Genomic DNA, 13,110 nt, shown 5'->3' on the forward strand with positions numbered 1-13,110 from the left:
AGAAGAATAACTTCTTGAATATCTTTTTCAAGCTTCTTCTTGTTCTTATTCAAATGTTCTTCAACTAAAGGTAAAAATTGTTCATAATACTTGATCAAATTTTTAATCATGTTCTTCAAAGCTTCATCAGAGGAAATCAATATAACATGCTCTCTAATAGCTTTCAAAAGGTTGAGTCTTAATGAAAACTGACCATATGTACTTTTGCTGATGAATAAATTCAACAAAAGGGTCAACTGGGAGCTCTCAATTTCATCACCTGTGTAACTAGGCAAAATGATATTCTCATACAAGTTGAACCATAGGTTACCAATAGATCTATGTGCAGAAATATCTTCATTTTGGAATAATGATTTCCAACTTGATAATTCTAAACGTCTCCAAGAAACAATGAGACCAGTAAGCTCATCTTGGTGTGATTTCAACGATACCTTCACTGAAGCATATTTTTCCCATTCAGCAATGAAAGTATAAATTTGTTCCACCTTTTGAATCAATCTTGCAATTGGAGTTTTAACGGAATATCCCAAATATTCATCAGAAATTCTAAACAATGTCTGTAAGGTTGCATGCTCTGGCCATTGTTTTAAAAGGCCATGGACAGAGTTTTGCAACTTGCTGATAATCTGAACTGAACGCCTCAATTCGGCAGGACTATAACCATGATAGAAATCCAATTCACTACCTTTAGCAGAAATAGTGGCAACATCAACGGATTTAGAAAGATTCTCCACAACAGCACAAAGTAATGAAGCTTGAATTTCATCATTTGAAAATTCACCGCTGTATGCATTCAGTTTTTTCACAATATCACCACCATTTTGAATAATTTCCTTTAAAACAAACGATCTTTTATTCAAGAAGACATTGATGTAGGTTTTGGTGATTTTAGTATATTCGTCATCTAATGCAAATGACTCTGGAGTATTCTTGGTTGGCTCATCCAAGTCTAAATACTCCTCGTAATCAGGGAACAGGGCTTTAAAGTCTTCATCGGATTCTTCATTATCCTTGTATCTGAATATACTACCCTCAACGGCATTTTTTTGTTCCAAACGAGTTCTTCTCAAAGACCATCTATAGTATAGCGTCTGGAAAATTTGCTGAATTGAGCCTTGCTTTTCAAAATCTTCTGAAGAGTTTGCAGCAAGAGTGAAATAGAAATGCATAATCTGTTCAGCTAGTGCCTTATCAACATCCAATTCTTTACAGAAATCCTTTACCACTGAAAGGCCACTTTTAACAGATTCATGATTTGTTAACTCAGCAAAATTGATGAACCAAAGAGGATCCATTCTGTATTTTGTGTTATCCTTCTTTGCAGCTTCAAGGATCAAATCAAAACCAAGTTTAACACCAAATATATATCCCTTGAAAATGTCATTCACATCAGAGAATCTAGTAAACTGGTTACCCAATCTTTCGATGAAACTTGACGAGTTTTGTTGAAAAAGGTCCAGTTCCTTCGACAAAGTATCTAACTCACTGTCCTCAATTGATTCTAAAAATCTAATTAAAGCATCGTTGTCCAATGTAGATGTCATGAATGTTTTCCATTCCTCAAATAAGTTATCAATTGGAAGCTTCGAACGATAAACTCTTGGTTTTGATGGTTTCAGACTTTCGTCAGCAACGGGGATGAACTGTTCAATAAACATTGCATTATCAGTAAATTGGACATTTTTGATTCCTTTGATAGTCTGGGACAATGACTCAAGAACAGACTTCTTTCTTTCATAATTTTCAAATAATATATGATCTTCAATGGCTGGATCATTTGCAGAATCTGGCACATATAGCTGCACTAATCCCAAAGAAAACAAGACCCATGCTTGACCAAGTTCTCCAAGGCCAAATGGTTGAGAAAGATAGCTTAAAGCTGGTAAAAAAAATGATTCATTAACCTTACCAAAAGAGCCTATACTGAAAGTAGAGGTCAGCTCAATGATAGTCTCGAGTTCTTCAACTCCGAAACTTGCATTTTTAGTTATTGAGATATCATCATTTTCAGAAACTAATTTCAAAATTTTTTCATACCACCTCAAAATGATCAATTTATGGTCCGCAACTATATTTCGTGTAACGTCTGCTGAGCTATGAATCAAAGCTTTTGAAAATTCCATTGAGTCTTGTACTGTCTGATCTAACTGATCACCAGAGAACCCTTGGTAGCTCTCACTATTCAAAAAGACCTGTTGCAAGAACTTATTGGTAAATAAAGATGAAACATGAGAGATATATCCGGAATTGGTCTTCGACCATAACGTGTTGAAAACCTTTGGATATATGTCTTTATTAGCATTCTCTATCAAGGTTGAGGTTGGAATACCAGCACGATGAGCAAGTGTAACGATATCTTTCTCTTGAAGTGACCCTTTCGAAACAACAAAGTTGAAAAGCAAATAGAAACTATCTTCAAAATTATGAGCTCTTTTTTTCAAAAACTTACTTGAAATTTCTTGTAAATTGCTGATACCTTTTTCTAATGTCTTGAACGTTTCAATTACTGAAGAAGGATTTTCTTCCAAGATGACCTTTTGAATGTTCAAAATTGCCAATTTCAAAGATAAAATAAAGTCTTCTGAGTCTGAATACTGTTCCTGAGAAACCGAATCAAATTTTGAAGCCAACTCGATCAAAGTATCTTGATCGCCCCAAGCTTGATCGCTCTGAGGGTATAGGCCCCTGAAGCTTTCCCATATGTTGGTCATGAATTCACCACGACTTAACTTAAAAGTTTCATCATAAGAGTCCAGTATGGTTTGCAAAGTTTTAGTTTCAATAGAACTTGATGACTCTGTTATCCAATTCTTGATTAATTGTTGAAACACTTTAACTTTTGAGTCATTCTTAGTTGACGATACCTCAAATAAAGAGCACCAAATATTTGTAAGATCCAATAACGAACTGAACATTGGCTTGGATTCAAGTATGAAGGTTGTAGTTTTATCCTTGATTGACTTATATATGAAGTTGTGTATATCTTTCAAGAATGAGAAAATGTTGAGACGTGGGACATTTTTCAGATTTCTTCCCTTGGCAACAGCAGCACCTTGCTCAATGAAACTCAGTTCATTTATCTTACCATTAACACCTTTCACTTCAGCCACCTGCAACTTGTTTTGAGCTTGTGATAGATCATATAGCACCTGGAACAAATTGATTACATCAGATGGTATAAAGTTTATATTGCCCTGAAGGACATCATAGACGTAAGCATTCCATAGGGGGTTCAAAGACTGATTAATTGTGAAGTTGGTCTTGTCTCCAATCAAAGCATCTGCGATACCATCAGCTCCTTTATAGTGCGAAAAAATTGACTCTGTTACTCCCAATTGGGTGATATAATCCACAAATTCAAGAATCTCACCGAAAACAGCAATTAGTTGAAAATTAACTTCAGTAGACCTATTGATGACAGTGTTGAACTTTTTGGCGGATAAATGAGTGATGAAAGGCAGAACTGAAGCTAGATGGGCAGCCATGTTTTTATGGATTTGGAGTTTTGAAACAGTATCCATCAACAATGCATATGGTCTAGAAAATGAATCAATTGTCTCAACAAATTTAGTGACAGGAATTTTTGACTTGGAATCCGATAATGAAAGCGAGTCTAAAGTGAATTCAGTTTCTGAAGGGCAATGAGAGCCTTCAATCTCAAGGAGTTGTCTATCGAACTCTGTAGCTCTTGATTCAAAGTTTTCCAAGTAAATTTCAACACCTCTGTTTCTCATTGCTCTGGATAATTCACCAAATTTTGGATCCATTGTTAAAAATAGCCTGAAATTTGGATGTGGCTTCAAAACCCTTGCTTGACCATCCGACATACTGCATTCATTCATGATTAACGAACCATCTGTTTCCAGTAAGGAGTTTAGCCTATCAAGAACTGACGGACTACAAAGGTTAGCATTGTCCAAAATCAACCAATCTCCTCTTTCAACGGCCTTCACCAACAGACCATCGAACCACTCAAACCTGACACTCGAAGTTTGTTTCAATTGCTCTGAAAGTTGATCAATTTGAATACCCAATGATTTGATCTCTTCGTTGTCCTGGACAAACTCTTTGAATTCTTGAAATCTTTCAATGAAAAGAGTAAAATTTTCTATTGTTATATGAACTGAGTTCAAAAACTTGAGAAATTCCAATGCAGCAATGGTTGTATCAAAAATTTCATCTGAAGAAGTGAAATGAGAAGCTAAACCTCTCTTTAAAACACCAATTATCAGATCCACAATAACGGTGACTCTTCTGGTAAGATCAACTTGTTCATACCCACCAAGAATATCCATACTATCAACGTCACTGTTCATTGAAAACTCGACAACTTTAGCACCTGAAATAGTGGATAAATAGCGAACGAGCTCTGTTTTACCAGAATTGGATGAACCAACAAATATTAATGGCCAATTGTTTTGTATGGCCAAGACCGATGACTCGATAATCAACGAGTTAGATTGCAAGTGGGCCAATTTGGGATGAATTGTTTCTTGAACGAGCTGACTTCTTGATAACAACGCCTTACCGGCCTGGAAGAAATTCTCACCAATCGAAAAATATTGGTCTGATAACGGAAAATCATCGAATATTTCTTTGACTAACAACTTAGCTTTGTCTTGGTCTTGTTGGGTACGGAATCTTTGTGTAACAATAATGTTCAAAAAGTCACTTGGAGACAGATTTTGAGAAATGTACTGGTTGTTGTATAGCTTGAGCCATCTCAGCGTATCACGCAAATTGAATTCCCATGGACTTCCATTTGAACCCCAAAGCTTCTTTTCACATGTTTCATAATCTAGTCTAGACATTGTTTTGATCATCTTGGAGCAAATATCAGAATCAATATTAGGATAAAGATGATTAGCAATTAAAACCAAATCTTCAGCAGACAAAGTGTCCACGTAAACAACACTGAAACGGTTGACAAATGATTTTGGCAAACCCTTTCTACCACCACCTTGGTACTGGGGATTTTGAGCAGCAAAAACCAAAAAGTTTGGGTGACGGGCAAACGAGCGATCTAATTCAGGAATATAAGCTTCACCACGATGATCCAAGCACGCATTCAGACCTTCTAAAACGGACTGAGAAGCCAAATTCATTTCATCAAGCAACACCCATTCACCTTTTTGCATGGCTCTTAGGAATGGAGCATCACGCCAAACAAATTCACCTGTTTTACCACCCTCAGCTGGAGCATCAGAACCAAACAAGTCAACCAAATCAGTTTGCTCGGATAAATTGATACGTGTCAAGTCATTCCCAGTAGCCTTAGCTAGTGCAGATATCAAACTAGTTTTACCAACACCAGGGCTACCTTCTAAAAGGATAGGCTTATTTACCTGCATTGCCCTAACGACACGCATAGTATTGGCAGCAGTTGTTGGAGCTCTAAAACTGAAAAGTTCATCTTTGGAATGTGATGAATCCCTTGGTATAGTGAATCCACCAGCCTCTAAAGTATCATTTGACAATTTAATTTCAACAGCATCGGTGTAATAAATTGAGAGATCTTCACCAACCAACAATGATAGTTCATTAACGCAATCTAACTTCATTTGAGAAAGCTTTTCTTCAGATTCAGCAAGATACGCAGTATTATTTGTACCTAATGCATCAATGAAAACCATAGCAGCACCATGGAGTAGAGCAGCATTTGCAGATACTGTTTTGTCAAAAGAGCTGTTGATAAACTCAACCCATGCAAGAATATCACGCAATGAAATGACACCGCTCGATATATTTCCACCACCAAGTTTCATACCAAAACTTTCAGAAAATTTAACAATACTTTCAGCTAGGTGTTCCACCTTTGTATTCAGCTTGTGTTGAACAATGGTTAAAACATCAGAAAAATCCTCCATTGAAGGAACCCATATTTCAGTGAAACGATTTCTCAAGGCTGGAGATAATTCCTTTTTACCATAATCACCACCTGGATTCATAGTTGCCAGAAACTGAAATCCATCTAAAGCGGTTATTGAACTATCTTCTGTCCCTTTCTCAGCTAGTAAAAGACTTCTCTCCGGTTCCAAAACACTATTCAGTCTTTCTAAAACAGAATCATCGGCTAATGAAATTTCATCTAGCAAAAAATAACTTCCACTAACCAGAGCTTGGATCAGGGGACCATCAGTCCATTCAAATAAAACATTAAGGTTGTTTCTTTCTGATTGAATTTCACTTTTCAACTCATCTGGTAATGTAGTCAAGTCTTGATTATCATAACAGACCAATAAATCATCCAATGTTGAAAGATCACAGTTAACTCCAATCTGCGTCAAAGCATCTTTGATTTTGCTGCTTAACTTTTGTTGTTGTTCAGATTTATTACGGATAGGTCTTTGAGCACCAAGTAAATCACCAGTTTCAGTATTTTGATGAGCATTCACTGTTATAAGTTTTTTCTTGTTAAAATGGGCTAAAAGTTGACACACGGTGGTCTTCCCACAACCAGTTTCACCCACCAAAAGCACAGGCTCATTATTATTCATGGCAGCACTTATCAAAACAGCAAGACGACGTATAGCTTTAGTCCAAACAACAGCTGAAGGTGTGTTCATGAGCTCTGAGTTCTCTAAACCATGGTAATAATCATTCATGTCAAGCTTGACCCTCATAACTTTTTCAATCACTTCTTTCACAACTTGTTTCTCTTCTGGTTTTCTCACTCTTTCAGCAAGTAGCATATAACCATTAGCTGCCAGCTGTTCATAGCCCACTGCTTCTCTTAGTGCCCACCTGAATAAATCACGAAGGGTAGCAAAACTATTCTTTTGTTCGAATAAACGTGAAGATTGACGTTGAACCGAAAGCTGGCGGTAAACTTCAACAATTTTCTTTGCATATGTTGGAGCAATTTGACATCTATCACGTAAAATCACCTCCAATTCATCCTGTGGAATATCATCAAAATGGAGCTCCAAAAATCTATTACGAAACGCCCTTGATAGCACTTTACGACCACCATACAAACCAGGTGGATTTTGTGTAGCAAAAAGCATAAAGTCTGGGTGAGGACGGACAACTTCTTGTGTTTCAGGTATGAACAATTCCCTATTATCATCAAGCAAACGATTCAATGCCTCCAAAACATCAGTTGGTGCAAGATTTAATTCATCAAGTACTAACCAATGACCATTACGTAAAGCTTCAACCAAAACACCTTCTTTAAAAGATAACTTCCCAGTGTCATCAGAAACATAAGTACCCAGATATTCTTGTAAATCAGTATGTTCATGATTATTGATACGAACAAATTTGTGACCGGTTATATCCGCAAGATATTTAATCATACTTGTTTTACCACTAGATGTTGGACCTTGAACCAAAATAGGAAATTTTCTTCCGGAAGTAGCTCTAACCAGATTTAGCATATTCTTTTCAACAAATGGAGTGATAATATAATGAGGTTGGTCAATGATTTCAGATGGACCCTGTCTCATCCAGTAGTGTCTAAATTGAACAAAGTTACCTGATTCAGTAGATGGAGCAGGTGGAATTTGGCTGATCACTGATTTGGCATTCTTCAATCTATGTATAGTGTATTTTTCAATCAGTGGTTTCAAAATCTCTTCAGATTTCACATCAAGTAAAGTTAAAAAACTCATACAAAACCCTTCATACAGCGAGCGACGAAGACCATAAATACCAACAATATCACAAACATAAAGCAAGGTTCTTGTCAAAGTACGTATACTGAAATGTGGTTTTTGGTTAGCACCATCAACAATCTGATTAGATTGAGCAAGTCTTTTTGCTTCCAAGTATAACTGAGCAACATCATTACCGACCCACTCATCATTAAGAGCAAAACGAGACAAATATTTATCAATGATAGATAATAGATCAGCAATATCATTATCTGGAGAGTGGACATAAACTTCAGTAAATCTGGATCTGATACTTAATGGTAAATCACGCTTACCAACATCGGTGGCAGGATTCATACAAGCAAAAATTCTAAAATCTTTATGTGCTTGAATTGATTCCACTTCACCCTTTTCTGAAAGCAAAATACTTCTTTGGCCAGTTGTGTCAGATAATAAATCAGATATGCTTTCAAGAGTATCTGGGGAGGCTAAATTGATTTCATCTAGTAACAGCCAATCACCATTTCTAACAGCTTTAACTAATGAACCTTCCACAAAATTGAAGACAAATGAATTTTCTAAAGATGAAGATTGAACTTCGAACTGCTTGACAGTTTCCTTGAACTCTTTCCATTTCTCTGAAAGAGCTGTTTTATCATGAATATTGAGCTTTCTCTTCTTCTTTGGTGCCTCATCTTTGTTATCCTCCTCTGATGTACTCAAAACTTTGTCAGCCATTTTGACAGCTTCATTCCAAAGACGTATCACGTTTTTCCATTGATTACGATTGAAACATTTGTGTAACATTTTTTCAAATTTCTCATTTCTTTTCATAGAAAAGGTTAAATGAAATAGATTCTCAAAACATTCCTGAATTGGAACAGCAACAGATTTTGTGTTAACAGGTTTGTAACCACCTAACAAATCACCGGCTTCGGTTTGTTGTGAAACATTAATAACAGTCAATTCCTTGTTTAATTGTTTAGCAACCTGTTGAACGACAGTAGTCTTACCAGTACCTGTTTCACCGACCAATAAGACAGGTTCAGTCATTTGAACAGCGACACCTATTTGTTCCATCAATCTCAAAGAATGATTGGTTCTGGCAAATGAAGTACTGTTTCCTGTAGATTTCTTTTTGTACAAAGATCCTGGTGCCTTTTTCAAATGAGCCCTTCCAATGACAAGCTTATCATCAAAATCTTCATATAGGGGAACATGTTTGGAGATGAATAAGTTGATACGAGAAGATGAGACCTGAAGAGCTTCACCAATGACATTGATCAATGGTTCAAGAGCCGCAAATTCATTTATTGCACTGGCAAAACAATCAACAGCTTCTGCAAATATATTATCAAGCACGGATGATTCCAACAATTGATTTGATGAACTAATACCATTGTTTTGAAAAATCGAATTAACTCTTGAGCAAAATTTCATCAAGTCTCTCACAGATATAACTCTTGGTTGGGAACCTTTGTTCAGTGATAAAAATGACTTGCTATTATAGGCTATTTGGATGGCATCATAAAGCTTGACAAAAACTGGAGTCATGTTTTGAAGAAGTGGGAACTTGACTGACAATATCTGTAGAAGTTCATGATCTGATTGATTATCTAAGTGTAAAACATTCCACAATCTGAGACCAATAATGTCTAGTATATGATTTTTTTTCATCTGGTTTGACGTTCTTATAGTTGAAATAAGTTGAAACCCATTTGCAGCCTTTATGACTTCACCTCTGGAAGGGATGGTTAACTCTCTTTTCTCCAAAAGACTTAACAAAATGGATAAGACTTCGGTTGGGGCTTTATCAATATCTTCAATCAACACCCAACGACCTTCTTTCACAGCAGTTGTTAAGACACCTGATCTCCATTCAAAAGTCCCCGGTTTCTCACCAGAGGTATAAGTACCTAACAATAATTTTGCATCAGTTTGTTCCCCCAAATGAATCTTGACAATAGTGCGATCACAAGACAAATATTTGCTTAACTCACTAATCAAAAATGTTTTACCAGAACCAGCATTACCAGCTAGCATCACTGGTGAGGAGCTTTGCACGTTTAGAGCTAATTTCCTTAGGGTATCTATCGATCTTTCTGTAGGCACCAACTCACTTGTAGATCTGGTTGAAATATCAGGATGAATCTTTGAGACTAAAATACCACACACTGAGACAACTAATGAGCTTAATGAGGAGCTTTCAATATTGATGAGTAAATCTGACTTCTTAGACTCTCTACTATATGAAGTTTCAATTTCTTTGTAATTTGCAAATCTTCGTGCTTCTAAAATTGATAAAAATTGATAATCAACATCACTGTCATTTTCGTAGACTGATTCAAGAGGGCCATTTATATGATTCTGAAGCATATCATTTTTGGCTTTTTCTGCTAAATTGAGATACTTGGACAATAATTGGACTATTAAAAATTTAATGACATTGTTTGAACTTGACTTCAATATTTTGGAAAGAACATTAGGTGAGACAAAGCGAACAAATCTTGCGCAATCCTCATAAAGCAATCTGTTAAATCCCAGTAATAAATCTTGAAGCTCCAAGTCTGAAATGGAATCGACATGTTGCTCAAGTTTCGCGAACAAATCAACACGATCCAAATAGTATTCAACCAATGATGAAATTTTTGGGATCAAAGTGATAATTCTACCCAAAGCACTCAAGACAGAGGTCTCTTTGATGACCAACTTTTGATTGTGTAGTTCTGAAGATTCTATTCCAATTGACGCATCAGTTATCCATCTTGAGACTAAATCTATGAAGATCTCATTAAATGAATAAAGATATGCAGATGTAATTTGTGAGTCTAATGAGACCAATGCCAAATGTCTTAAGTTTTCATTAACTGATTTTGAAGTATCAAACTCAAACAATTGTTCGGGTATCTTCTTTCTTTCATAAAATGATTTATAAGTTTGATAGCGATCAAGAGCATCACTATAATTAAAATGAATAGTGTCACTCATTATAAAACGCCGTTAACAATAACCGATATTAAAAACTATGAAATGATCCTGAGTAAGCAGCAGTTGTAATATTGTAACAAGATCAAAAATCAAGGCTTTAAATGGTTGTTAAATTGGCAATTTTTGTTGTTTTGAAATTATAGGTTAAAAATGTTGTTATTAAAATTTTTTTTGCCTGTGAAAAATTACGTATGGAGATGAGCCCTCGGTTCAAATTCACGTGATCTCGCTAACAAATTTCGCGAAAATGGTCGGAAGTATAAAGACTGGGTACAAGAATCACAAAATTATACAAGTCGTTGTTAAAGTTATTTATATGGTTTATTGTCTATTGCTCAATTTCAATAACCGTTTTACCTCTGGCTTTATGGGTAGCTAGTCTATCAAAAGCCTTTTGGTAATCTTGCAATGGGTATGAAGAATCAATGGTTGTTTGCAATTTACCTTCTTCAAACAATTTCTTAGCTAGTGGATAAAAATCATCAGCTGTACTTACAAATCCATAATTGTAGTTTCTCAAAGCTGGAATAAATTTTGCAAAAGTACCACTGGTAAAGAAGCTGAACATGGATTTGTTATAGTCTGCAATTTGATCACCAACGATGGTAACGTAACCAGCTTTTTCACTTTTTGGTTTCAAAATCTCATCGATAACAGGGAATAAATCATTGCTTCCAACACAATCAATAATTAAGTCAAATTTTGCTCCATCGTACTCGGTTTTAACAATGTTTGAAGCTGCTTTAGCAACGTCCTCTTTGGTGTAATCAATGATGTGATCAGCACCCAAAGATTTGACAAATTCAGCAGATGAACCAGAATTGACACTAACGATGCTTTTAGCATTATGATGTTGTCTTAGTAGTTGAATAACATATTGTGCAACTGAAGTTGCCCCACCAATGACCAAGACTCTTGAAGTTTCATCCGGAACAACAAATTTTCTTAGGGTATTAACAGCAGTTGCAAAGACTAATGGGAAAGTGGAAGCTTCTTTCAAACTGAGATTTGACGGAATTTTGCCCATTGGAGTGTCTTTTGGCTTCAATTTTAAGTATTCAGTAACAGTACCTTGCTCGCCGTAAATAGGTGTATATAAACCAGAAACTTTATCTCCTTTAACATATTCTTTAACTTCACCACCAGCGGCAACAACTGTACCTGAGAAATCTCTACCAATACCTTTTTCACCTCTCTTGAAAAACATGTAGCTGGAAGTATGGAAGAGAATCAAGTCAACTGGATTCAAAGCAGCAGAGTTGACCTTAACAATAAGTTCATCTGAAGCAAGATCTTCAGGTAAGGAAAAAGTTTTCTCTTCCAATTTCATTGGAGAGCCATTTGTGTAAACAAGTCTTTTAAAAGTGAGGGTTTCTGACATATTCAATATTGGGGGATTGTATCGCGAATATGGATCTGGGTTAATAATTTGAAAAAGGACTTCAAGATAGAGTTCGAACTTTGTTATAAATTATAAAATTGGCACCATTTTTTTGTTTGATGAAGAAAACAAATCTGGCACTTTTCCAAAATTAGTGTTCGCGAAACGGCTGACGGGCTTAAAAAAGAGCGACATGGAGATTCAGTTGTGTACACTGTGTGTTCACAAAGAACACTACTAACCATTCAAATTTGTGAGGATGAAAACAAGAAAAGATGGAAACGGTGGAGAGTCTGATTATGCTACTCAATGCCCGAGAATATTGCTGCTCGTGAACTTTGTAGCTTCCCATTTGTATACCTTTATCCTGATGCCCCAACCGTCGCGCCTGAGTGTATGCACTACAATCAACGTATGAGCTTTGAATCAGCATTAGTTTTTGCTGTTTCAATGGGAAATAAAATATCACAGCTTGTACAGTTAGTTTAGCATGATTTTTAGCTGATCATTAATATTGGCAATAATCAAATTTATTTCTATTTTTTTTAATGTATCTGATGTGTATTTATAAAATGCTAAAATAATGTACAAAATCACATATAACGGGCTGATTCATTTTTTTCGGAGGAAAATCGATTTCCCATACTAATTTTGAAAAACAAAAAAATTTAAGTTTTCGTCTGATTTATAATCACGGATTTCATCGCCCTTTGTTTCATTCACTGAGTTCAAGTTCAACTTCTTCTCCAAGATGTACTTGAGATCATCTTCACTCAAACGATCAGAGAATAACTCATCAATTCTATCTTTGGTAGTCATAGGAATGTCTCCATCGGAGCTGTCACTTTCTAACTTCACCATGATGTTTAATGATCAACAGAAGAATCGATTTAATAACAATAGGAACAACTAACTGATGCCAATCTAACTCTAGAAGCGTCTGGAGCTGCTAATAAGAGATCTGATACTAGATTAACGACAAACAAATCAATAGATAACAAGACAAATATAAGATGTAACAAATAACAAATATGTATTCAACACAAACAGCAAAGTCAACAAGTCTCAGTGGTAATACACCAGGAATGTTTCAACACTCTCCAAAGGTCTAAACAAGTATACAAGAACAGCAGCGGAAAATCTTTT

General features: G+C 35.8%; 1 protein-coding gene across 1 annotated transcript; it reads right to left on the bottom strand.

Annotated features, from left to right (window-relative positions):
• Positions 1 to 10,902: 10,902 nt before the first annotated feature.
• On the bottom strand, positions 10,903 to 12,032 carry WICANDRAFT_93095 (uncharacterized protein). The gene has a single exon (XM_019186400.1). The coding sequence runs from the start codon at positions 11,962 to 11,964 to the stop codon at positions 10,912 to 10,914; it is 1,053 nt and encodes a 350-aa protein (XP_019037824.1). The 5' UTR covers positions 11,965 to 12,032; the 3' UTR covers positions 10,903 to 10,911.
• Between the last annotated feature and the right edge of the window lie 1,078 nt (positions 12,033 to 13,110).

This window comes from Wickerhamomyces anomalus (assembly GCF_001661255.1).
Source record: "Wickerhamomyces anomalus NRRL Y-366-8 unplaced genomic scaffold WICANscaffold_4, whole genome shotgun sequence".
Classification (NCBI taxonomy): domain Eukaryota; kingdom Fungi; phylum Ascomycota; class Saccharomycetes; order Phaffomycetales; family Wickerhamomycetaceae; genus Hansenula; species Hansenula anomala.

What these genes read in the sequence shown, in the direction of transcription:
- WICANDRAFT_93095 (XM_019186400.1), bottom strand. Translation starts at nt 11,964, where the DNA reads ATGTCAGAAACCCTCACTTTTAAAAGACTTGTTTACACAAATGGCTCT.